This window comes from Boleophthalmus pectinirostris, unplaced genomic scaffold (genome assembly GCF_026225935.1).
Source record: "Boleophthalmus pectinirostris isolate CB_2022bp ecotype Guang Dong unplaced genomic scaffold, ASM2622593v1 HiC_scaffold_23, whole genome shotgun sequence".
Classification (NCBI taxonomy): domain Eukaryota; kingdom Metazoa; phylum Chordata; class Actinopteri; order Gobiiformes; family Gobiidae; genus Boleophthalmus; species Boleophthalmus pectinirostris.
In genome coordinates, this window is record NW_026571207.1 from 18,420,160 (window position 1) to 18,445,426 (window position 25,267).

A 25,267-nucleotide genomic window follows, 5' to 3' on the forward strand; every position below is an offset into this window, starting at 1 on the left:
GAACTGACTAAGCTTAGATAAACACGTATGCTCACTGATTTGCTCAACTTTCATCAGATATGAAGACTGAAATAAAACAGCAGTCAATGTTTTATGCTGCTTTATGCTTGATGATTATATTTTGAAAATTAATAGAAAACAATATTTTTCAACATTGAAATATTTTTTAATTCATTTTCTATTATTACAGAAACTAGCAAATAAAACATACACATATTCATTATTCAGTTACAGGTGGACATAAGGCTTTATTTGGGTTTCAAGTAGTACAGTAGTAGTCAAGGCACTAACAAAAATATAAAAGCACATAGTGAGAGCAGCCCAGTTGGGGTTATGTTGCACCAATGTAATTGTTAAATAATTTTCAGGCACATATAATTTTTCCCATCTCTTATTAGTTTAATAATTTGAATGAGCAACACAAAATCCCATTTACAAATTTAGCCCTATAAGAATTTCAACATTTTGACCTAAAGATGATAATTTTGTTGTGAAGTGAATGAAATGTGCAAAACGGCATCCATCCGTGAAAGTCCTGAAGTTGTAAACAGGGGATGTCCACACTTGGCACCATTCCCGTACACCTGCTTGATCTACCAGGACCTCCGCTCAGGGCAGCCTTTGTGCATGGCTGCATATTTCTACACGCTACATTCTTTGGTACAGAGGCTGTGCAGGCCTTTAATGTGTGCAACTATTGCCATAACATACAATAATATTGTGTGAAATAATAATAACTTGGTATGTGCACATAAGAAAAAAATACCTGCACTCCCAAATCCCTGTTCATTTATTTTCTAGTGTTTAAAACTCAAATAGCATCCACTGAATCATCAAGGATAGCTGTCTCCTGCTCTCCCAGTAGACTGGTTGGGTCCAGGGGTTGTGAGTTGTGGCTGTCCACTGGGTCCTCTGCTATCAGCACCATAGTGGCAGCATTAGAGTATGAAGCCTTTGCCCGTCGACTCCCGGGTGAAGCCACTCTTTTTCGGAAACAGACACAGTGCAAACAGTCATGGACATTGTACTTAAAGAGGCGTCTGCATGGGTGAAAAAACTGATAAAACAAAAGCATGAAGAGAACGGCCAGACTGTAGAAGATCAACAGTTGGACCACAAGTAGTGGGGCACACACATATTCATAGAAGTCCGACTTGAAGAAGTACCAGAGAGTGATGAGGAGGAAGTTCTCCAGAAAACGGCAGCTGTAGTACAGGGCCAAACGGGCCCAACGCTGCTGCCTCTCAATGAGCTCTCGGTGAGTGAGGTCCAGTTGCACGGCAGACCAGCAGAAAATGTTGATGCAGGCATACAGTAGGGTAAACATACACAGCACCACAGTGGTGCCCAACTTTGAAAAGTTCTTCTCTATGTTCTCGGCCAGAGAGCCTTTTCTGGCCCAAAACTCAACCCAAGGCAGGAAAAAGAAAAAGAGAATGTTCAACATCCCCACTAGTATAACCCAGTGTGTGAGGGCTGTGCTAAACAGTACCAGGGCAGTGACCCGAGTGGCTATCTCCAAGCCTCTCCACACAATCAAGCATATGTAGGCAGCTGGACGTAGCCGCACCTTATAGTCGTCATATCGTATCTGAATGGCCAGGATGTTGCATACGAGAGCCCCGTATGTGATTGAAATGAGGGTAATGATCATCAGAACCACTGCGGATACAACATAATGCTGTTAGTTTATGTAATCTAACATGAGTCATATTATTCAAATTTAAGATTTAATCTTAAATTAACACAGTGAAAACAGAAAAGGCTAACCTGTTCTGTGAATAATGTAAATGCATTACTTACATCTGAGAGGCAGGATATATTTCTCCTGGATGGTGGCATACAACTGTAGGGTCAGCTGAGGGGTAGAGCCCAGAAATGCCTGAATAACAGCAGCACGTTTAAATGCGTTTCTGTGAGCAGCAAGGTTGCGTTCTGACTGGCCAATTTCCCACTCCATGGGCGTCCCTTGGCCCTTCTTCAGACTGATCCTTCTAGAAATTGTGACATATGGCTCCTCCTCCTTGCCGGCCCTGAAATACATGACCAGAGCCTCCAGACACCTGAGAAGAGAAGGAAAGAGCATAAGTAAAAACAGTTTAACCAGCAGAGGGCAGTGCAGTGCTGTGAACAATAAGTTATGGTACTACTTGAGTTTCCACACATTAGCCTCTGTGGTATATCAACTACATTACTACCCCCCCTTTCAAAAAATAGAGAAAAAAAAAAAGCTTTAATTTTAATCTTATTTGTTTGACTAAGAAGTTAAATATTGTTACTTTAAGAATTATATTACACTCAACATGGTTAAATAAAACTGTGTTATGGAAGTAAATGTACCCTTAAATTAAAGGAACTAAAGTTGCAGTTGAATACAGATTTGTACTGTAGCCACCATAGGTCAGCTTGAGGAAACTCTTTGCTGAAGCATGAATGGATCAATAGAACTGGAGGGTGTGGCTCTTAGATTTGCAAAGTAAATAATCTAAAGCGGGAGGCGTTACTTCAAGGCACACTGCTGGTACTACTACTAACAACAAACAAAGAGCCCTGTATGTTGGTAAGAGGAAAACATGAGTAGAGGGCTTGATGAAAATACATGTTTTTTTATACTGCAACTTAACACACATGAAAATAAATCAACTGCAACATTATACCATATATGCCAAAAAAAGCACAACAGGTAGCACTGGTTTTCACCACGTAATTCAATGCCTACTCTATTATGACTGCATAAAAGCTGTACTAGAACATCCTCTAACTGAAAATTAAGACCTGCCCTTAAGTTCAGGAGCTCAGAGGAGTGCACATCACATCACTCAGCTGGAATGTTATCTTTAGCTTAAACTCCAATAATTTTTCATTTCTTGCTGTACTTGAGAAAATAGTCTCAGTGTTTTTTAGGGATCCTTGTCAAGCTTAGCTCCAAGACATTCCACAGTCAGCCGTTTGACGTTTAAGGGCAGTATTGCTGCTAGGTGAGGAATTTGTGTCTAGAGAAAATGCAGCACAGAGCCAAACTGGGGTAGCTCCAGTTTTGAAAGAGCAAAGGCACATATACTAAGAGTACAGCCCCAGGCAAATTTAGTGACTGAGAAAACAAAACAGAATTTGTTGACAATGTGTCCTGAAAATTAGGCAAGAAAATGGGCTGAACTTGGCACAGTACCTCTGCCAATTCTGTATACCAATTCTGCATTCAGTCAGAGCTAAAGCAGCACCGATGTGCACTCGTTCAAAATCAATACTCTGGCTTCTACTGCAGCATATCATTTGTTAGACAGAAGCATGCTGACTAATGGTCTATAAAAGGTGTACAGTGAATTAATCATGAAAATGAGGCAACAAAGACAGACTGCTTCAACCTATATTACATTATCTCCTTCCACAACATACTTTTCAGGAAATAGTTCCCAGCCTTATCTAGCTGTTTGGTACACTCAGTGAAATCCAGCTCACCCTGACCGCTTCACTGTTTCTATATTTGACTGTGTTTGTAGCACAGAAAGAGAAACAGGACAAGTACACTTGCATGCTGCAACTGGTCCACTCAGGAGTCATGGTTAAATCTATGTGGTTAAAGGAGACATGTTGTGACAAGACCTACCCTTCAGCAAATTACTGTCTCCTTCCTATCAGTTTGAATGTTGTTTGAATGTTGCTTTTTTTGTCAACAGTCCCAAAACAACTGATGAGATAACAATGAGAATATAGTTAAAAGGAATATTGGTAGAAACAAATAAATAAATATAATCCTTGGTATGTCATGCCGATGATGTAGTAATTGACTGGCCATTATCAGATCTGCAATATCGCAGTCCCTAAGCTACACAGGAAACCTCCCATCTACAGAGAAATAGACACGCTTACAGTAACAGCAATATAGTGCTGTATAAAGGGGAAAACACAAGAAATGGAATCAAAGAGTAACTTAAGACTTTTCTATTTGGTACGCAATGCACTACAATTGTATTTTCCTTGTTCAAATGATCAACAAAATAAACATGATACATGAGTTAGTTTCATGAACTATAAAAACAGTTTACTCCAGTATATTTATTCAGCATTATGTGTCATGATGCATACAATATTGTGTCAATAATATACCATAAGTTAGAACACTCATATAGCCATCACACCCCTAATATCCATGTTCACAATATTGTAAACTCACAACACACTGTAGGGAGGTGCATATTTTGTATCAATATCAGAGTAGCTTTTTTTTTCAAACATCATTTTGTGTAATACTTGATCATGAATAACCAGACAAACAGGCACTTTTAAGCACTTTTCTGATGGATTGCTGATATTATGGATATGTTGTTATCTACCAGGAGTGCGCAACGTGGCCAAAAATAAAATCTACATTTTTTAGATCTGGTTATGATCACCAAATTGATTTTAACTGAAACCAGAGCTGGACTGCTAGTCTTTGCAACAGAGGAAGCTCTTTACATTTTCATTCTTATGCTATGCTATTATTTAAGAAATCAGTCAAGAACAAAATATATATATATTTTTTACAATATCTGTTGATTAATTGCACAGTAACCCTGCACTGCTAATAAGAAAGTCAGGAGCATATCCTCGATTTCACAATTTTGCAATTTTTTCAAAATATTGATTATTAAAAGCATGAATAAATCAAATTTGAGCTTTTTTGTCATTTGAATAATCATTATAGGACAATAAAAATTGAGAAAAAATATTACGCTCTTATATTATATCCCATATCAATTATATTTATAATATTTTTTTTCAAAAAATGAAGTCAATTTGTGAATTTAGTACAATGTAAAAAAAAAACCCAACAAACTAACAAAATAAAAAAAAAACATACTGAGCCTTCCCACAGGCACTCACAGGTTTTTGGTGGTAGATGTAAATATTTTTTTTTTTGGAACAGATGGAATTCAAAAGACCTGTTTCAGTTTAAGTCTGCTTTAAGTCACACAGATGTTATACAGATCTAAAAACCACAGTGCTGAGAAACCAGATTTGTGAGCTTCATTTAAGATAGACAAATGAGTTAAACTGATAGAGCAGGCTATTACCATGTTCAAATACAAAAGCTATAAAGAACTATGCACTACACACAAAGCAACCTCACTGGGGACATCTGATCAAATACTTTGCCTTTTAAGAAGAAACACACCCTCCAACAACTTAACTCTTGTAAAATCCACTCAGCACCAGAGGTTTACTGTTTACAAGTCAAAGTTCATGTCTGTGTAAGTAGTATCGAGTGTGCATTTGATTGTGCAATATTATGAAATAAAATTTCTGTTAACATGTTACTCTGAGTCATGGTTTGACAAACAGGTCTCTCAGGGAAGGTGTGATGCAAGGTGTTTAAGTGCAAGAAATGGTGCTTTAATTTAGATTCATAATTTGGTGCTTTCCACTTTCACATGCAACAAATGGGTCAATTGTGTTTTAAAAAATATGTATATACTTAAATTTGGCATAAACAGTATCAAATCTTTCTACACATGCATTCAGATGTCTTGTGGTTTCCTACACTGTGGTTAAGTGTGACTACAGTGTGCAAGTCTTAAGACCTGATGTGTGTGTTTACATTTAACCTCTGCTGAGGCTGACCAGAGATGAACCCATGTTTTACATCCAAACGTGTGGAGCTATGCATTATGCTCACTCACTGCCTCTAATACACCTGCCAATAATCAATATATGTATTAGATAATATAAAAAATAAAATGTCATGTTTACTGGTCATGCAGACTTAGCCCAGTATTAATGTCTCTGCAGAGTGCAAACCTACCTAATGACAGGCCCGAGCAGCAGCAGGTGCAGGAAGAGCACTAGTGGCCTGTCCCGGCCCAGGTCTCTGTGGATGAAGGTGAGGGCTAGTTGGATGAGCACAGCGGGGACCAGCATGAAGGTGAGGGTGAGGCCCATCCAGATGCTGTCATCAGTCTTATGGTACCTGCTGCACATGACAGCGGCGGTGATGAACTCTGCGCAGTAGAGCACCGTGCTGAGGACCACGCTGAAGGGCGGGCGGACACGGCTGTGGCGGACCACCAACATTAGTCCATTGTCGTCCTCTGGATGGACACACTCCTGGGGGTCAATGTCAGAGATGTCCCGCTCTTGTTCAGGCACTTCCATGGCTCCTTCACACATAGCAGTAAGTCGTTTTTAGTGTCTTATGAGTTACTTCAAACCACTGTTCTTCAAATATTTCGACTTATTGCGCCGTTTCCACCAACTTTCCGTCAAGTCCGTCATTGCTGGTTCCACATTATATAAATGACTCAGCTGAGGACAATAACCCACTGTTTCACCTATGGCCCTACATTTGGCTGCTCTAAAATACGTGGCCTTACCAAGCCTAGTTGGCCGTTCGCGGAGATTACAACAGGCTGCTGCAATGTGCAGACTCGGGAAACTTCACCGCGCGTCTCGCTGTCTCTCCGTTCACTACTCCCCGCCTAACGACGCGGCTGCCGCCATCGTCTGACTCTGTACTGAAGCTATTTCCTTTCATAAACACCCGCTGGCTTCGTGGACCCGGGTCGAGCCCTCACAGGCTGTCGAAGTCTGGGGTGGCTCCATGTGGGAACAGTGTCAGGCTACGTCGCTGCTGTCGATGGGAGGTATGTTGTGTGATTGGTTTGTGGAGCCAGTGCGACGCTTCAGCAGTGGCGTCAAGAGCCCGTGATTCAAGCAGTTACCGGAAGTGACGGTCTTGTTTCAAAGGAAGACAACCGGGAAATCAGAATTTATATATTAAATTAAACCAGGGGTCTCCAACCTGTAGCTCGGGAGCTACAAGTAGCTCTCCACCCTCTTCCAAGTAGCTCGCCCAGGGATTTCTGCATTATATATATAGAGCACTGAATAACTCAAATTTGATTGATTAAATGCCTATTTTCTTTGTAAATGTATACTTTTGATGCCTAATTTTGCGCACTGACAACTGGATAAAAGATTATGTTTTATACACCTAACTGTACCTCATCTTCAGATTACCATGGCTCTTACATTTACAAAATTTCTGGCGACCACTAAAATGAGTAGCTCTCTCACATCTTCATTTTACAAAAAGTAGCTCACAGGAGGAAAAAGGTTGGAGACTCCTGAATTAAACCAAGGATTCCAGCATCAAAACATTGTATGACAGGATATGCTAAAAATACGGATATATATTCTTTGTTTACAGAATATTTGCACGTAGCATATTAATAAACACACATGCATAGATTGTACAGTATACAGTATATGCACAAACTATGTAAATGTAGCTATTCCATAGACTGTATATGATCACTCCCTTGTTTTTCAAATGCCACGTGAAATCCTGCAATATTTTCAGGCTACCTTTCCACAATTCGCTGAGTAATCAAAGAGAGCATGCACATAATCAACTGAACACATTTTCCTGTTAGGCCTAAACAGGCTTCTATAGAACAATTAATTGTAAAGCTGAGTTTGGCATGAGTCCTAAAAGAAAGTGCAGAGGAGGCCAAGCAAAAAGAGCTGCATGTTTTCTGCTTCCATATTTAGTTCAGGCCAGTAGGCCAGACTTGTCCTTGTTGTAGTGTAGTGTGAGTGCAGTTATACAAAAACAGGTGCAACAACCCCCCCATACACACATGCTGAATCATCCTACTATTCCCAGCCTATCACACTTATGCACTGTGTTTTAGCATTGATAAGACGAGTGAGATACCTAAGAGTTTACACTGTGTCCTAATGCTAAACACAAACCCAAATGCACTGTGCATTAAAGGACCCTATTTTCTAATCTGTTATTATATTCTTTACAAGAACACACACACACACACACACACATGTTTAACACAGAAACCCCATATTTAGTTTGAATTCTTCTCTCGAACAGAAGTCACTCTGTTCCACCTTATAATGTCATTTGGTTATACAGGAAGTGCTCCACTGTGTGTTTAAACTCATATGGATAATTTCAGTCCTGGAACCACCAATCTCTACTGATCTAAAAGTAAAATGTAGCTGTTATCTCCCAGTTCTTGTAGACAGACTAATAATACAGGATTACTCAAACATGTGTGAATGAAACAAAACACAAATCAAGGTATGTTTTTGATGAGGTAACAACATTATAACATAGCTTAAAGCTTCTGTGTAATATAGGAACTTTAAACCACTGTGGGCCCATATTCACTTCCTCTTACATTTACACGTCAGATTTTATAATATACCAGCCTAAATACAGTAGTCTATTTAAACACTTCAGTGTAAAATCATTTGAAGACACCATGGCCCCACTACCTTTGATGCTGGCTTCCCTTTTATTTATAATTATATTGTTTTGTTTTTTTGTTGTTGTACACAGAGGTGTTTTAAATATCGTTACCAAATCACTGAATGTCTCAAATGTGGATGTGACCAGAAGTGCAACATCAGCAGTTGTGAAACATGTGTGCAATGTGGTGTATGTATCCAGTGCTTGGGGGTGTGGTCCCTTTTGGCCTGCATGTTTGAGTACTTGTTTGTGTCAGTGTCATCTGTCTGCTGTGGTCAGGGAGGAACTTTCATAGCAGAGCAGGGGAAAGTGGCTTTGGACACTGGCTAAATAACATAATGAGATAACTGATAGGACGATGCCTGCACGAAACAGTAGGCTAATTCTGAACCTCTGCATGTTGCCAACCAATATAGCTTAGACTATAGAGTATAGGTCACTGTTTGGTCACTCTTTAATTAGGCCTTTTTAATGTATCAATTCTACACAGTTGTTTAATAAATCTAATAATACTACAAACTGAAGATTAATGGTTGATGTTTATATGTCATAATAAAACAGAAACTTGTGTAGACTGAAAACCTTTCTTAACGTCATTGTTACATTGAATTGATATCATGTGCCTTTTATAACAGTGTGCGTCATCCACAATGCCATCTAGTGGTATTTACTGGATTGAGCTTGTGAAAATAAAAAATATGCGCGTTATACTAGGGATCATGGTCCAATATGTAAAAATAACAATAAAATTTGCTGGGATATAATATAATTTGCTACATACAATTTATCAACATATAGCTATATTTTTAAGATAACTGTTTCTCTGTTTCTGTTTTTACTGATTAGACTGTTGGAAAAGACAAATCTGATGCAGTGAGGACAAACTGGGAATAATACATAGACACACAAAGACTAGGACAGTGCCGAAAAAATATTGGTGGCAAATATCATTAAAAAGTATCTGCAAAAACCCTCCAATATCAATACCAATACTCAAACCGATATAGGTTAGTATTTTATATTTTTTCAAACATTTCAGAATTCAAAAAAACAGACAATATACAAAAACACCTTTTAATGAAAAAAGCTCTCCAAATATAACAAGCGTATTGAAATGCAATGGAAATCCCAGTGCGTCACACATCATACCACCACTAGACACATTTAGGTCTCTTGGACAAATCTGTACATCCACAGGTTGTTTTACTTAAAGCACAGCCACACTGTCCAATAGCATCAATCCACTGCTCAGTGGCCTGTGTGATTGGCTGAAAATCCAGTAGCACCTTTCCTAAGTGACTCCTCCTGCATGGGGTGACCTAGGGCTTACTGTGAGCCTGATTAGTTTAGTCGCTGATGAGTCCAGTATGTCAGGAAAGACCCGCAACAAAACAAATGCATGGCTGTAGACTTGCTTCTGTGAGTATTTATTAAACTTTGTTTCTTTAATGCCTTTTCACTCCAAAAATAGTAATGCATGAGGATAAGTTTAATATCAGCACATTGTAAATATTCATTCAAAAGAATTTAATTTAATCTACTTTATGTAAGTTTGTTAGGCTGTATTTCTTATTATACATATGACATATAATATTACGTAATATATACATTAAAACATATAATGTACACTTCTTGCCTAGAACATTAGTCTCGGTGTTGGGAAGTAACTGAATTCATGTACTGAGAATTCATATTCTGAATACAAATTTTGAATAACTGTATTCTGGTACAGTTACTCTTAAAATCAAAGGAATACATTTTAATGAGAAAATTTGAAAACACTGCCCTTGTGATAGAAATGTATAACAAACACTGAAAAAAACATAAAGCTGTTTCAATACAACTCTGTGTGAAAGTATTCTAAGTATTCGCTATACAGTACTTTGATTGAACCCTGTTTTGGAATACGTTACAAAATACATATTAATACATGTATTCTCTATTCTGCAACTAAAAACATTTTCAGTATTCTTCCCATCTCTGACTAGTCCTTATTAGTTGGGGTTATCAAACTTACAACATAATGTTGAGGTCATGTCTTTGCTTGTTGCACTTAGAAAGTTTACAATACAGTGACCTCAGAGTCTTCTTCAGTCAAAACAAAAATGGGACAGCAGCTGTTAACAATACTTGAAAGCAGGCCACTCTTAAGTGGCTTTAGCAGATTAGTGTGCCTTATCTGAGACACTACACTTTTTTATTTAGCCCAACTACATTTGACCCATCTGCTGCTTCAAATAATTGGATTATTTAAGTATAGAATGATTGTATGCATCACTGTATTATTTAGACAAAAATTATACAATACTGTACACTGTAATCGCCCCTTTATGTCATGGTGGATTATTTTCACAGACAACAGTTTCGGAAAAGATGGTGGCCTCAGTGTTCACCTCAAGTCAACATGTTCAACTTAATCACCAACTGCTGCACCTGGGTCTCCAAAATACAGGAACCAATCAGGTTGGAATTATCTGTGTTGTTTTTAAGTGTATTTTGATTTTTAAGTGTATTTTGACTTGATTTTGATCTGTTAGTTTACAATAAACCTATGAAATTGCAGGGCATTGGTATATGTTTTTGTTCATTATTTTTGGCTTTTACAGGAAATTGACTATTCTAGTGGTCGGTCTTGACAAAGCAGGAAAAACATCCTCTGTCAGGGGGATGTTAAGAGGTAACTTGAAAACCAAATATAAAGAATGTGATATAGTAGGACAATATAATTTACTGTGTTTTAGGTGTTGTTTTACCTATTGTGGCTATGTCAGTCAATGCTGTAACTGTGTTCAAATCACGTTTACCTTACTTTGTATTACTGTATTAGTGAGTGTCAGTATTTTCCTGTGCATGCAGAGGCCCATGGAGGAGATGCAGGACCCACACATGCCTGTGTACGGCATGAGTTGAAGGTGGAGAACTACCTGGTCACTCTACTGGACACGGGGGGATCTGCAGAGACCAGGAGCCGGTGGAAAGATCTCTACAGTGAAGCCCATGGGGTCATCTTTGTAGTGGACTCTTCTGACAGACAGAGGATGAAAGAGGTCAAAGAGGTTTTAGAAGAACTGCTAAAGCACCCCAGGGTGGCTGGAAAACCGTTACTAGTGTAAGAACATTCTTTTAAAGTGATAATTTGTATGTAAAATTTAAAAAAGCATTCATTTATATTTTTAACATATTGTTGTCTATTTAAGATTATTTCCTCAAATTGTGGATACGAGGAATGTTGCCAATATGAATTTGACCCTTTTTTGTTTTTGTTCTCTAGGTTGGCTAATAAGCAGGACAAAATGAGTGCTTTACTTGGAAGTGAATTAATTGAGATTTTGTCTCTTGAGAAGCTGGTTAACCAAAGCCGTTCTTTGTGCCATATTGTAAGTTTTCAAATAAAAATTCAAATGTATAGATAGACAATACATCTAAAAAAAATAACCCTTATTTCCTTTTGCAGGAACCTTGTTCGGCCTTAATGGACCTGCGGCGTTGGTCAGATAGAAAGACTCTGAGAGGCCTCCGTTGGCTGCTGCGGGCAGTTTGTATGGACTATCCAGATCTCTGTGCCAGAGTGATCCATGACAGCAGGAAGCCACTGGACTCACGAGAAAAGGAGAAAACTGCGAAGACTGAGAAAGTCCGCAAAAAATCCAAACCAGACAAGTGAGAAATTCTGACATGCTAAATACTGTTGTTTTATCTTCTCTACTAAAAGTGTATAATTAAAGGTAACATTTTGTTTACTTTAGATTAGAGTCCAGCAAGTCCAGCCTTCGTCAGGTCCACCGTCCAAGGGAAAGAGAGAAAAAAACAAAGAGTGAAGGAAAACTTCAACCAATTCGAAACATGTTGCAAAAGGTAAGAGGACACTTATCAGTAATTTTATGAGGTTTACTTTAGGTGTGTACTGACTAATGTTGTTATACGCAGGAAAAATCATTAAAAAAGAAATTAACAAAGAAGAAAAGAAAGAAACCACTAAAGCCCCAAGAAGATGTAAAAGATGAACAGACAGTGAGCAAACATGAAGCAGAGGATTGTGATGAACAAACAGTTCAGAACAGAGAGCAAGCCAGCACTGTCCTCCTCCCACCAAAGAAGAACAAACCAAAAGGCAAAACAAAGAGCAAAGAAGACCCTCTGCATGTGCCAGAGGTACCCAGCCATGAAGATAACAAAACACACAAAGGTAGAACCATTCAAATAATGCAGACCAGTTTTATAGTTTTGTTGAATTGATTGTGAATATAAATCTTATCTTTTGACCAGTCAAAGCAGAAAACAAGAAAAAGAAGAACGTTTCTAAAGTGAAAAGGAAAAACAAGATTAACACAGAAGATTTAGCTCAAACATATTCACAGCCTGTGGACCTTTCCTCAACATTTGGTAAAGTATTTTGAAATATGCAAATCTAGTAGATAGGCTGCTTGATCTCTCTCTTTTTTAAAACAAAATTTCCCGCTTTTTTGATAGATCTCTACAGAAAAGCCATATTGGCCCTGAAGGAACGTCAAGAACAAGGACAAGGATAAAATAAATGTATATATTAAATAATGTGATCCCTGAATATTTGGATTAACCAATGTGTAATGAAGGGACTTTTGTCTGTACAAAATGTGTACTGTGATATAGGACAATAGTTATAAGAACAGTGATGTGTTAGGCCAAATGCATTCTTACATTATGCTTTTGGTGCTATTTTGTAACTACATTAAAAATACCTGTATAAATATTAATGTCCATACTTTTAAATCTAAAAAAAAGTAGCTATGAGGGGTAAGTTGTACTGACTTATTTGCCTTTTGTGGCTGTGTGTCTTTTTCATTTTTTTTTTCAAAATAAATTTCTGTGATAACTTCTTATTTTTTCCTAATTCATTTGTCTTTCAACAGCACAGGTCTTATACTAAAGTTACAGGCACGTGGTCATTTTGCTTGAGAAGTTTCATTTTAAGTAGAAGTCTATGGTTCTTACTATCCTAAAAGAAATGACAAAACATTGGGTAGTAAAACATGCAGAACAAGACTAACCTGAGTACATCTGCGTGTGTGTCTAATAATCTGTTTGTTCTGTGTTTGAGTATTGTGAATCCAGAGGTCTGGTCCTTGTATTCCTTCTCCAGCAGATGGCGCCACTGCTCTGGGTGACACGGGGTACTTGGTTCATAGATTTTCCTCTGTATAGAACAGTCGTCAGATTTTCCCACATTTCATAAGTTTGTTTGAGGAACATGTTTTCTTCTAAATTCTACACACATTACAATATTCACAGATTTATGGAACAGTTTACAGATGTTCTTTTTATTCTAGCAGCAAGAGGCATTTTGGTAATGACTGACTAAATCAAACCTATAAAGATAACTTTAAAGCTACAAAATAAAAGACAGATTTAAGTTGGTACAGTCAATATATTAAAGTGCATATGGCATGTTAACAATTATATTTATGAAGATTTCTAATTGGTTGAACACTGACAGCAGATACAGAGCCAAGATACTAGTTTAAAAGTTTAGTAAAACAGTTTAGAGAGTCAGAAGAGTTAGGGTTAGAACTGTCATTTCACAAGACAAGCCCGAAACAATTTTAAAACATACACAATGGCAATATTAATATGAAATTTAACCTTTAACCCTGTAAAGTTAATACAATGCTTAAACAGAAATGTCAATGTATTTCAAACTGGTTAAAATGAACAGACCCAGTGCAAACCTGTGGAAGAGTTGGATTAGGATACTACTACTAGACTTTCAGTTTAATCTAAGGGATAGCAAGAGAGCCATCAGACTCTATAAAGTAGTCCAAATCTGGCCCACGTTCAGACCAGTTCAGACCAAACCAAATATAAAACATACACACAACCCAAAGCTCAAGTCAGTTTTCAGACCTTTTAAATTCCAAATGAAACTGTTGAAGGGTTAGTTTACAATAAGTAATTTTAGTTTCACCCAACCATAACATGTTTTACCAGCCTGTACCAATCTGACCCACATTTAGACCAGTCGAGGCACACCAAAAACACACAAGGACCCAAGCCCAAGTGCAACCTGTGGAAATTATGGTGTAAACATTTAATCTGGCCCATGTTTAGATCAGATCAGACCAAAAGAGACCAGCAGTCTCCATAAAAGTGTTCAACCAATTAGAAATTTTCATAAATATAATTGCTAACATGCCATATGCACTTTAATATATTGACTTACAAACCTGTCTTTTATCTTGTAGCTTTAAAGTTCTATTTATAGGTTTGATTTAATCAGTCATTACCAAAATGCCTCCTGCTGCTACAATAAAAAGTACATCTGTAAACTGTTCCGTAAATCTGTGAATATTGTAATGTGTGTAGAATTTAAAAAAAAAAACATGTTTCTCAAACAAAATTATGAAATATGGGGAAGTTATTACAGTGTTCCTCTGGAAATGCCTTGTGAAGGGGACGTAGCAGACATTTATTTCCACTGAGCAAAACCCCATGCTCGTGAAATTATAGATCAATGCCATGATCCATGCCCATGCCCGCCTCTCCTTATTTTCATATATACATGTTGCCCTCCCATGCCCCCTCCTCGCTAAAGGCTCCAAGTGTAGTGCAGGATTTGGAGCGAGCGGAAGCGATGTCTCCCTCTACCGGAAGCTGAAAAGGACCGCTATTTTTCACAGGCCCATCCCCCTGACGCATCTTCACTGAAACCTTCCGACTCTCACTCACATCAGGGAGAGAGCGCCTGTTCGTGTGCACAAAAACATGGCTTCGCCGAGGACAATAACCATTGTTGCCCTTTCTTTTGCGTTGGGTCTATTCTTCGTTTTTATGGGAACGATTAAATTAACACCGAGGCTAAGCAAAGACGCATATAGTGAAATGGTAAGTATTTCAAGATGGTAAACGCATGCTTGAAATGCAAGTATTTTGGTAAAAAAGCCATTGTTCTGTGATGATGCAGACGCCAAAGGCTTTCATGCTCAAATAATGTGCGGAGACGCTGACCTAAATAATGGCAGATATGGAAGATGGGCTGCTTTTTTCATTTAGACGACTGTTAAGGATTTTAATACTTTACTTACACACACAACGATATGTTTCCACAGTTAACAGCAAAACATAGGTTATACTGTACGTGGATGGTGTCCAGTGTTTTGGACTTTACAGAGAAAGGATCCATCTGTGTCCTCATAAAAAAGGATATTTGCTTGACCACCACACATTTAGAATGATCCGAAAATGGGCAAATATTAAGACACAATTGCTTTGTTCAAGTCATCAGGTTTACAAAACGCAAAAATAACTGAATGTTTGCATAATATACTTCAAAGCTTTATCCCTTTGCTACCGTATCGTTGAATCAACTTGCAGCTGACAGTAATGGCGGCCCATTCGAGCACATTCTGTGGGATGCACCTGCCGCTGGTGCTGATGTTGAACTGGACCATGGCGTGATACTGAATCATGACAAAGTGTGTCAAAGGATTTGTGTCTGCGTTCATAAGTTAAATGGGAAAATTGTGCAATATAAAGATATGTTCTCAAGACAAGTCCAAATGACTAACACTGTTTTATCTTTTTCTCTCTCCAGAAAAGAGCCTACAAGAGCTATGCCAAAGCACTTCCAGGTCTAAAGAAAATTGGCGTTAGCTCTGTCCTGCTTCGCAAAATCATTGGCTCTTTGGAGGTTGGTTGTGGTGTGGTGCTTACTCTGGTGCCTGGGAAGCCAAAGGATGTAGCTAACTTCTTGCTCCTGCTAGTTATGCTGGCAGTCCTCTTCTTTCATCAACTTGTTGGAGACCCCCTAAAAAGATATGCCCATGCTTTAGTTTTTGGTATTCTCCTCACTTGCCGACTTCTGATTGCCCGCCAAAGTGAGGACCGGCCAGAGAGAGAAGACAGCCGAGAAGAACAGTACCTCAACGACCAAGAAAGAAACAAAGTCAAGCAATCTTAAGCTTGTCTTCCACTTTGATCCAAGCCAAAATTGTGGACTGGAATAATGGGATTTTAAAAATATGTTTACAGTAAACAACTGCTTCTGAACACAAAACTTGATGCATTAAAAATCTGAACTATACTCTTTTATGCACCCAGTGAGATAATTGTTCATACATCCTCAGTGGACAATCATAGTTTAAACCAATTGCTCTTTCTGTCGGATCACTGAATTTATGCCCGCTTTTCTACCCTTTTTTTCCCCTGCTTTGTGTGTCATGATATTTAAATGGTATCCCTTTTAATGGAAAAATATATGAAGGTCTGTTAAAAGCCCACTTTGTGCTTTTATTTTGTAATGATTAAGAATATAGACCTACCACTACGTTCACGTGGCAGAGAAATAATACAAATGTTAATTTTTCAGTCTGCATGAATCTTAATTCCCCGTAGTAGGCTAATTTGGGTCTGGTTTCGAGTATAGATGTAAACTCACAGCTTGGCCTGTCTCACATTTGCTGCTAGCTTGTGCAGCAGAATCAACCAAATCTACCCTTTTACTTGTCAATGTGTGAGTCTGATCCTCCCTTGGTTTTAATTGTCTTTAATGGTATATAATTTCAATGTTTTTGTACTTTTCTTTCAGCATTCATTTTAGCATAGTAATTACATGAGACAAGCTTACACTGTCAAATTTCTAAAATACATAAAAATTTGTTTGAAGAATCAAAAATATGCTGTGAATTCTAGATTTAAAAATAAAGGATTTAAAATTAACTGACTCATCTGGCATTTCATGTGAAATCAGGATCTGTTAAAATGTGTCTACGTACATCTACATTGTACAGGTTTTGTTTTATTACCATTTTATTTTTGATTTAATCCTTTTGTTTGAATCATGTGGAACCCTTCAGCCCTTCAGTTCCGAGATGGGAACTACTATTCCCATCATGCAACGGGGAGGGGTACTACGCACGCGCAGAGTAAACGGTCGCGCGGAGGATTTGAGTTGTTTGAATGGCCGAGTGAGTCAGGTTAACGCAAAACTACTTTTAGCAATGTAGAGATGGCAGCAAAACTAAATTCGTCAGGAGCCTCGGATTCTGATCAGTCTCCAAGCGATCAGTCTTTGTCGAACCGCAGCATTTACCGAAGTCTGAGACTTGCAGAAAAAGAGAAAAGGCAAAACGAGGCGGAGAACTCATTTGGTCTCGCCCTGAAGTATTTTAGCCAAGGTAAGAGTAACCACGTAAACACGATCTATACTGGGGGCTTGTGAGCAATATAAAGTCACTATAACAGAACGGCTGCGCTTGTTTTTGTTTACCAACTGCGTTATGTAGCGGGGTACGTTTAGCACAACGTTTCTAACGCTAGCCTGTAGCTAAAGCTTTGTTTACTACGAGTAATGCAGTGGGTTTGTATGTAACAGAGCCTATACCAGTGCCTCATAAAGATGTTTGGATCCCCCTTTTATCTAATGCATTTCTTGGACAAACATTATCACTCATTGACTTTTTATGACGGTACAAGAAGCAAAAAGAATAACACTAATGTATTGTTTATTGTATTTTACGTGACACTGCGTGTCTTTGTCTTAACCGTGTCCCTTCATGTTTTCCGTATCAGTTAAAGCAGGGACCCCACTTCTGGGAAATGATGAGTTTGAAAGAAATCTCGTGTATGTGGAGAAGATGGCCTACAGTAAAGGACTCCATCCAGAGGCTGTATCTACAATGCTGGAATTTGCAATGAGCTGTCGATTGGGTAAGCTTTTCTTAAACAATGCCAAGACTGCCTCTTGTTACCACAAAAAAAAAAAAAAAACAGTTCATGAATGTAATATGTGTTTTAGGAGCATCTCCATGTGCTCGAGTACTGAAGTGCCTAATTCCCTCCAGCGTGGTGCCACAGGAGGCTGTTGTTCGGGCTGTGGTTTGGCTGGGAATTAGTAAAATATCTGTCAGCACACAGGTAATGGTAAATGGTGAATGGTCACATTTTTCTATAGCGCTTTTCCCCCTTCAAGGCTCTCAAAGCGCTTTACAACAAGGAACCACTCACCCATTCACACACACATTCACACACAGTGTACGCAGACACTGTGGGCAAGGTGGGTTAAGTGTCTTGCCCAAGGACACAACGACAGCATTCATTTGTGGGAGCTGGAATCACACCAGCCGACCTGTAATAATGACCAGATCATTTATTCATTCATTCATTTATTTGAGACAGGGACAGCGTACAATTTTTACGTTAACCTTTACAGGAGAGATGCATTGTACCAGGTCGTAGCACCCGTGCTAATTTCCATGGGCAGATTCATTGATTGATTGTATTAAACTGAACTTGGCTATCAACTGTTCTTCCTGGAGACCTATGTAGCATGTTTTGGGTTCACTTACCATACTTTTATTTTGCATAAACTTCCACAGTGGCTCACTGGTCAGAGTGCTCTTTCATCAACCCTGACCAGTGGGTTCTGTACTCATTGTACACACACTGCTGTAAGAGTGATGAATGATTGTGTGTATTTGTGAGAGTGAATGTGGGACAATGGATAGAAATTGGCATGTTTACACAAACAAACAATAAAATAATTGTATAAGTCTTTTCTAAATGCTTCTTTGAGTGGGAATGTATTTTGTACACCTCAATTATTTTTCTTGTCTAGATTCTGTTTGTGAAGTGGGTGTTGACGATGTTTGACCTGATTGATGCAAAGGATCAGCTCCGTTCTATTTATGGCTTTATCTTTAACTTTGTGACTGATGAAAATCTGGTATGGAATACATTTTGACTTTTTTAATGACCAATACAAACTATTGTATGTGTATATATTTCTCTTAATAATAATCAATAATATATTAACTTTTTAGTGTCCATTTATATGCCATCTTCTGTACCTATTGACACGAAAAGAAAGTGGTAAGTTGTACTTGTATATTTTATCTTTGTTCAATACCATGTCAGCAATGTTATGAGTATTCTTATTGCAGTGCGGGTTTTCCGAGTTCGAAAACTTTTAGAACTTCAGTCAAAATTGGTAAACGTATTATCATCATTAATTTTTTTTACAAACTTATACGTTTTTCTTTGCTTATACTTTCTCTAACCTGCTTCAGGGAAGGCAGCCTTTCCTTTTGCACTTACTTTCTCTTTATAAAGTGTTTTGCCCTGAGTTGGTGACTCTCTCCATTCCGTCACGAATGAAGGTTTGTATAAAAAGCCGAGCAGTTTGTGGATCATTATTATTTTATCATTCATTTCACATTTGAGTTGCACTCACTATTGTTTTTCAGACTGGTTTTAAAAATCACAATACTCCTTGGAAATCTGCTCTTGTTGGTGTCCAGAAGAGGAATGGCTCTGAAGTTTCCCCCGGCATTAGTCTTACAGTCTCTACATCTCGAAAAAGGGTAAAGACAGTTAGGACTGGTTATTGCCAACAGCTGTGGTCATTACAGTGACTGTGTAATTTTGTCAGCATTATTTTAGTTAATTTTGTCATTTTCCTAGAAACATGGCCACATGGACCTGCCCGTGCTGGTGCCTGCTGTCAATAAACAGACATTGCCTGAGTCTTCTCTCAGCAGAAAATTGGTCCCTTTGGTGCAAATACAGTCATTTGCTCAGCTGCTGGAAAATGTACACCAAATAGAGGTAATGAGATAGAGATGTGTAATGACTATAATTGGGTAATTTGTTTTCTAACAATGTATTGGTGCAAACGCTGTGTTGAATCCTTTAAACCACAGGGTGGTGCTGCACAACTAATTTAAGGCTTTGGTTAAGGCGTACTGGTACATATTAGCCAAAGGCTAACACAAATAATACATAAAATAATAAATCCATAGATTCAGTGACATATGAGGTTAATAAGTTCTGTATGCATTGCTTTGAAAATTGGAGTGTGCGTTAATACTCTGAGCAAAAGAAGTGTTCATATTTAATTGTTCAATTGTTCTGGAGAATTTCCTTCAGAACCATTTGTGGTGTAATAGAAATATATGCATTAACATGGTTTCTTCTGTCCCTAGTTGCCTGCCCAGATGGGTTCTTTTCTGGGCTCCAGTTTGGCTCTGCAGTATCTGGACTGTTTACAGGATGAGTCTGCCCTCCTACGCCTTAACTTCTGGCTAGGTTATGCACTCCACGAAGGTAAGGGGGAGAAAGAAAGAAAACTCCTACAACATGTCTGTGGCATCTTCTTTAAGGAGGATGTGTCCACACCAGAGCTGACCTTATGCTGAACCTGTTTACCCTGTGCTTAGAAGAAGCTCCTTTCTCAGAAGGGTTTAAACACACTCTGGAAACCTCACAGTGGAAGGATGCTCTGAATGTGAAATTGTGTTTTCTTTTTTTCTTATGTGTACCTCTTCCTTTCAAGAATTCCTATTCTTCAGTGATGGAGGAGGATCCCAGAATTCAGAAGAGGCCCAACAGTTTTTAGACAAATTACTGTCTACGCAGCACTTTCTTCAGGTAAGTCATATTTCACTCAGTAACAGTGACATCTGTTTATTTACTGTAGCAATTACTTGTAATTATCGTTGACAGGAAGGGTTTTCCAGCACCGAGGCTTTTTTGTTCAAATTTCTCAATGTTTGGGACGGAGCCTTGATGCGACCTCAAATCCTGGGTCTTATGAGTAACATTCCAGTTATACCAAGTTCACGTAAGTTACACTACCATACAGCTTTACCAAATCTCTACATTTATGTATTTTTACTTTTTTATCTTATTTTATCACACATTAATAAATATTTCTGGTACTGCACCTGCATTGGCTATACAACTAGAAAACAGCATTTGTTATTTTAAATTTGTTTGTTATTAATAGTGACTGTAACTATGTAGAAATGAAATTGTTCTATTCTTTTACAGAAATTGGGCAACTTTTATTTGAGCCTCTTATGCAGCTTTTCTTTACATCCTCACTATTTTTTAAGGTAAGTCTTTTAATAATACAGATAAGATTTATTTGATGCACACTACATTGAGTAGTTTTAATTTGTGACTTGGTGGATGTGGTTGTCACTGTCTGGGTTTAGTGTGGATTGATGGAGTGTCTCAACAATATGCTGTTAAAATGGCTGATGTGGCACTCCGTTTATGCCTTGGAGGATGACTTGGACATCAGCCTGAATAGTCATACGTCAATGTAAGTGACTTTTGTCAAATAGTCAAAATATACATCATTTACCAAAATTTTTCAAAGAGGATCATTAGTAAGTATTAGTAAAAGTAAGTATTTTTCTTCTTACCACAACCATGCTCATTTTGTCTCCTCAGTAGACTTTAATTATGTGTGCTAAATTCTTCTACAGACATTAGTATTACACAATTACTTTGTATAGTATTACTTTAACAGTTAATTGACTTTGTGTTCTTTTTTTTTTTTTTTTAGAAACATTACATTGTCAGGATTTAAGAACTCTGTGATGGAGCTTGTACATTTTGTGGGTCGGCTTGCCTCTGTAGGACTTCAGGTTGAAGGCTGTCATTCACTCTTTCTCAGCTTTGTTTTGGACTTCTATGAAACGGTAGATAACATAACAGTGTATATTTAAACACGTGAAGCTGTGATAATTGTCTAATGCTGTGCATTTTGTATCAAAATTTTGCAGGTGTGTGACATGTTTCTTAAATATGGCCTTCCTCTGGTGGTGATGCCCCCACCAGGTGTTTTTTACCCAGCACTCTTTGCAACTGACCCTGTGAGCATTGACAGACTGGCCTACATTATGTACAGGTAGATTACCTCTTTCAATCTGGGTGGCACTAGATTCTTAATGCAACCCCAGCACATTTAATGGCATATGTCATATTTATTCATTTTTAATGCTGAACAGAGCTGGAATCAAAGGGCGTGATTGCACTTACATTTAATGCATGATTTATGATAATGAGAAGCCAAGACTGAAGCTGTGCACTGCTTTTATGTCAGAATCCAACCTTACCTATAACTCTCCTAAACTCTTACCTATAATTGTACTATCCATCAACCATATACTTTCTTATAAACATGAAGTCAGTTCTACAAGTGAAATTTGGGGGGAATGCATAGTTTGATGAATTTAATTGTTTTCTGAACAGATACAAGATGAACCTGGTCTCAGCCAAGTATCAGGAGAAACGGGTGGAGGTGAGTTAACATTGTTCATTGTTTCAGCATTGTTGAACAAGTATTTTCTTCCCAATAATGTAGTTCTGCCTCTCTGAGCTCTTTGTATTCTCTTAGTGCAGAGGTGTCCCAACTACAACAGTTTTTGTTGGTCTCTTATGCGTCATGCTGAATTGGCCCCAAATGATCATAAGCAGAACTTTTAACTGCAAATGAACATACATTTTCTACTGTTGTAGTAATTTTAACTCTGTAAAATTAATGATGTCATAGTGTATTCTGACACAAAAATAATTTTTCCATGTCTTATTAAAAGGTGCAGTAGCTCTGTCATAGTTGTGTTAAATGCAGTCTGAAAGACCCAACTAATTGACTACCAATCAATCTCTGCTTCGAAAACATTAGAGATGCGATCCTCAGTGGAAAAAATTTGGACACCCCTGTTTTAGTGCATTATTAAAAAATAATGTAATACTTACAAATCAGTCTCATCAGTAGAGAATATGCCACACTGTCATTTTAAATGTCCCATTAAACACAATATACAATTAGACATTTGTTGCTTGGTAAATGCATATTACAACTGCAACTAACCAATTTTCTTTTGTTAACAATTTTCATTTTGCAGCAGGCCTTCCACATAAACCGACAGACATTTCGTGAGTTTAATCACTATGTGGTGCTGATGGTGAATTGTCTCTGGAATGCCAAGATGTTTGAACCGGGTACGTGCATTGAGCTGAGCGAGAAGCTGCTTCTCAGGAGCAATGTCCCCGACTACACAGCGAGCTTTGACCTCGCCCACCACCCTGCCTTTCTTAGCTACGCTGTGGACTTTCACCAGCAGGTAAGCACATTCACCTTAACAGAGGGTTATCTTATTCTACATTATAAGCTTGCTGGGTTTTATTTGTTAAAAAAAAGCTATGTACAAGAAATGCATGATGCTACTGAAACAGAATATGTTGTATGGGCTGGTCCTTTTACTTCGCATCAATATCTATTTTTTCCCAATGCAACACTATCCCTGTCTTATAAAATACAAAGCCATAATAAATAAATAAATAAATGTGACTTTGTGAATTGTGATGCACTTTCACTGCCACATTATACGAGCTCACTCAAAGCCCATTAATTCCTGACAAATGTAAAAAGGATTCAGATAGTTTTTTTCTTCATTTAAATGTTTATTAAAATGTATGAGACAAGTTTAATGTTGGCTGTATACCAAAAAGCCACCATCTGTAAGAATGGTTTTATCTTTCCCACTGTACACTCTGGTTAATAGACTTATACCGAAGACAAATGTGTTATTAATGTGTCTTTCATTCAAAATACATTAATACTGAAAGAGAGTGTATTATTGATGGAGGCTGCAGGAGATGGTGATTTTCATCACGTTTAATATTACACGTGCATGTCCTTTTTTGGATTCTACCAAACCTACTGCAGTGATGTTTTGAGATTTACACTGGTGAGGAAATAATTTATCAATGTTTTCTTTGTTTAGTGTTGGCCCAAGAGAAAGGATATGGACCTCAATTCCATAAAGGTACAGTTAATCTACTTACATTTCACAATTATGTGTCATAACAATAATACCAACACACATAAAAATATAGTTAAGTTTTAAGAAATGGTCCATAATGTGAAAGGTTTCAAAGGCAGTCAGCTGGACACTTTAATGATTTCCAGATCGCAGTTGAAATGTCTCAAAAAAATGTCCATGTGACTACCCTTTGAAGCCTTTCCTATCATAAAACCTGATATGTTTGCAGAAATGCCTCTAGTTCATCGTTTTAAGTTCTTTGTTACAATTTTGTCAAGATTTGGGCTCAAATGCATGCAACTGTTCTTTAGAGCATCAGCTATTGTCATAAATTGGACACATTCAGACCGTTTGTGAATAGTCTTAGAATTACATTAATCTTCATCAGAACTAGTATAAGACCACATGGGAATATCAAAGAAATTGCTAATATGTAGTGCTATCTTGGTACATAAGTCTTTAGCATGATGACAACTTTAGCCTCAGTGTATCCCATAAAAAAGCCTACAGTACTTGTTTTAAAAGCTAACATTGTCTTGACTTTTTTTTTTTTTTTAAAGCAATCTAAGGCATGGGGCTGGTACCTGGAGTTCCTCTACTCTCAGGGATTTGATGGCCTTAAACATTTTGTTGAGAGTAACATCACCTGGCAGGTGGATAGAGGCGGCACCCAGGGAGACGCAGTGACCACAGAGACGCGGTAGAGATACGACTCAGTGGAGACACAACCCACTCGAAAGACTTGTAAATTTTTCTAGCCACCTGCTATTTATCTGGACATATGTTGTAAATATTTTTTCCTCTTTTGTCTTTTTAACAATTTGTGTGATATGCTCTGCTCCCTGATTTTGTGTACATGTACAGTCACTAAAGAAGAAAAATGTATATAAATAGCAACAAAACAAATAGTTCTGTTCTGTACCTTTGTTTTTAAATGTTCTTAACCACAAAATAAATGTGACTGAAACCACTCAAACCTTTAATTTTAGCTTCCCATAACCCTGTGTTGCCTATGTAAATCTCCCTATTCATGTTTTATTGTCTCTTACACTTTTTAAATAAATAACTAAGATTTTAATGCAAATAAACATACATTTATACATTTTTCTGTGGTCAGACTCTAAAGGTTATCAGAGGTTCTACATATTTTTATTCTGAAGTACTGACTGAGGAATAACACCTTAACTCGTAAAAGCATCTACTTTTGAATTGTCCCACAATACCTTTGTTGTCTATAATTGCTTATAAAAACTGTTGCCCAGTGATATGACATGATTAGGACATCAGCCAAGGATCAAGACAAGATAGTCATTGTATTTGGGCTACTTGTTTTTGATGCTTAACTAATATTTCCCTAAAAAGGAACATGCGTTATACTTATCTCTAATACTGACATTTTATCCCCCGGGCAGTTCGTTGGCGTTGG

General features: G+C 37.8%; 4 protein-coding genes across 4 annotated transcripts; 3 read left to right on the forward strand and 1 right to left on the reverse strand.

Annotated features, from left to right (window-relative positions):
• Window positions 1-228: 228 nt before the first annotated feature.
• xkrx (XK related X-linked) lies at window positions 229-6,686 on the reverse strand. The gene is made up of 3 exons (XM_020923424.2): window positions 5,786-6,686; window positions 1,804-2,063; window positions 229-1,662 (listed from the first exon to the last, which is right to left on the reverse strand). Exons 1-3 carry the CDS (start codon window positions 6,148-6,150, stop codon window positions 812-814), a joined length of 1,476 nt encoding a protein of 491 aa, XP_020779083.1. The 5' UTR covers window positions 6,151-6,686; the 3' UTR covers window positions 229-811.
• Window positions 6,687-9,626: 2,940 nt separating this feature from the next.
• Window positions 9,627-13,108, forward strand: arl13a (ADP-ribosylation factor-like 13A). Its single transcript, XM_055159474.1, has 10 exons — window positions 9,627-9,670; window positions 10,607-10,714; window positions 10,858-10,928; window positions 11,108-11,360; window positions 11,523-11,628; window positions 11,706-11,911; window positions 11,998-12,106; window positions 12,179-12,437; window positions 12,518-12,634; window positions 12,722-13,108. The coding sequence occupies exons 1-10, from the start codon at window positions 9,651-9,653 to the stop codon at window positions 12,778-12,780; spliced, it is 1,308 nt and encodes a 435-aa protein (XP_055015449.1). The 5' UTR covers window positions 9,627-9,650; the 3' UTR covers window positions 12,781-13,108.
• A 1,763-nt stretch (window positions 13,109-14,871) lies between these two features.
• On the forward strand, window positions 14,872-16,942 carry tmem35 (transmembrane protein 35). Its single transcript, XM_020923552.2, has 2 exons — window positions 14,872-15,109; window positions 15,819-16,942. The coding sequence occupies exons 1-2, from the start codon at window positions 14,990-14,992 to the stop codon at window positions 16,182-16,184; spliced, it is 486 nt and encodes a 161-aa protein (XP_020779211.1). The 5' UTR covers window positions 14,872-14,989; the 3' UTR covers window positions 16,185-16,942.
• Window positions 16,943-17,129: 187 nt separating this feature from the next.
• cenpi (centromere protein I) lies at window positions 17,130-24,946 on the forward strand. The gene is made up of 20 exons (XM_020923545.2): window positions 17,130-17,400; window positions 17,795-17,932; window positions 18,021-18,139; window positions 18,840-18,947; window positions 19,045-19,093; window positions 19,165-19,211; window positions 19,291-19,380; window positions 19,468-19,584; window positions 19,685-19,828; window positions 20,206-20,326; window positions 20,556-20,650; window positions 20,726-20,843; window positions 21,053-21,117; window positions 21,220-21,329; window positions 21,576-21,711; window positions 21,796-21,920; window positions 22,265-22,313; window positions 22,921-23,139; window positions 23,803-23,844; window positions 24,402-24,946. Exons 1-20 carry the CDS (start codon window positions 17,232-17,234, stop codon window positions 24,543-24,545), a joined length of 2,205 nt encoding a protein of 734 aa, XP_020779204.2. The 5' UTR covers window positions 17,130-17,231; the 3' UTR covers window positions 24,546-24,946.
• The last annotated feature ends 321 nt before the right edge of the window (window positions 24,947-25,267 follow it).

What these genes read in the sequence shown, in the direction of transcription:
- xkrx (XM_020923424.2), bottom strand. Translation starts at nt 6,150, where the DNA reads ATGTGTGAAGGAGCCATGGAAGTGCCTGAACAAGAGCGGGACATCTCT. An exon ending in CTGCTCGGGCCTGTCATTAG is followed by an intron (nt 2,064 to 5,785) that starts GTAGGTTTGCAC and finishes TTCTCTTCTCAG; the next exon opens with GTGTCTGGAGGCTCTGGTCA. An exon ending in ATATATCCTGCCTCTCAGAT is followed by an intron (nt 1,663 to 1,803) that starts GTAAGTAATGCA and finishes TTGTATCCGCAG; the next exon opens with TGGTTCTGATGATCATTACC.
- arl13a (XM_055159474.1), top strand. Translation starts at nt 9,651, where the DNA reads ATGGCTGTAGACTTGCTTCT. An exon ending in AAAAAATCCAAACCAGACAA is followed by an intron (nt 11,912 to 11,997) that starts GTGAGAAATTCT and finishes TGTTTACTTTAG; the next exon opens with ATTAGAGTCCAGCAAGTCCA. An exon ending in AGATAACAAAACACACAAAG is followed by an intron (nt 12,438 to 12,517) that starts GTAGAACCATTC and finishes TCTTTTGACCAG; the next exon opens with TCAAAGCAGAAAACAAGAAA.
- tmem35 (XM_020923552.2), top strand. Translation starts at nt 14,990, where the DNA reads ATGGCTTCGCCGAGGACAATAACCATTGTTGCCCTTTCTTTTGCGTTG. An exon ending in AAGACGCATATAGTGAAATG is followed by an intron (nt 15,110 to 15,818) that starts GTAAGTATTTCA and finishes TTCTCTCTCCAG; the next exon opens with AAAAGAGCCTACAAGAGCTA.
- cenpi (XM_020923545.2), top strand. Translation starts at nt 17,232, where the DNA reads ATGGCAGCAAAACTAAATTCGTCAGGAGCCTCGGATTCTGATCAGTCT. An exon ending in TGCAATGAGCTGTCGATTGG is followed by an intron (nt 17,933 to 18,020) that starts GTAAGCTTTTCT and finishes TATGTGTTTTAG; the next exon opens with GAGCATCTCCATGTGCTCGA. An exon ending in CTGGCCTACATTATGTACAG is followed by an intron (nt 21,921 to 22,264) that starts GTAGATTACCTC and finishes TTTTCTGAACAG; the next exon opens with ATACAAGATGAACCTGGTCT.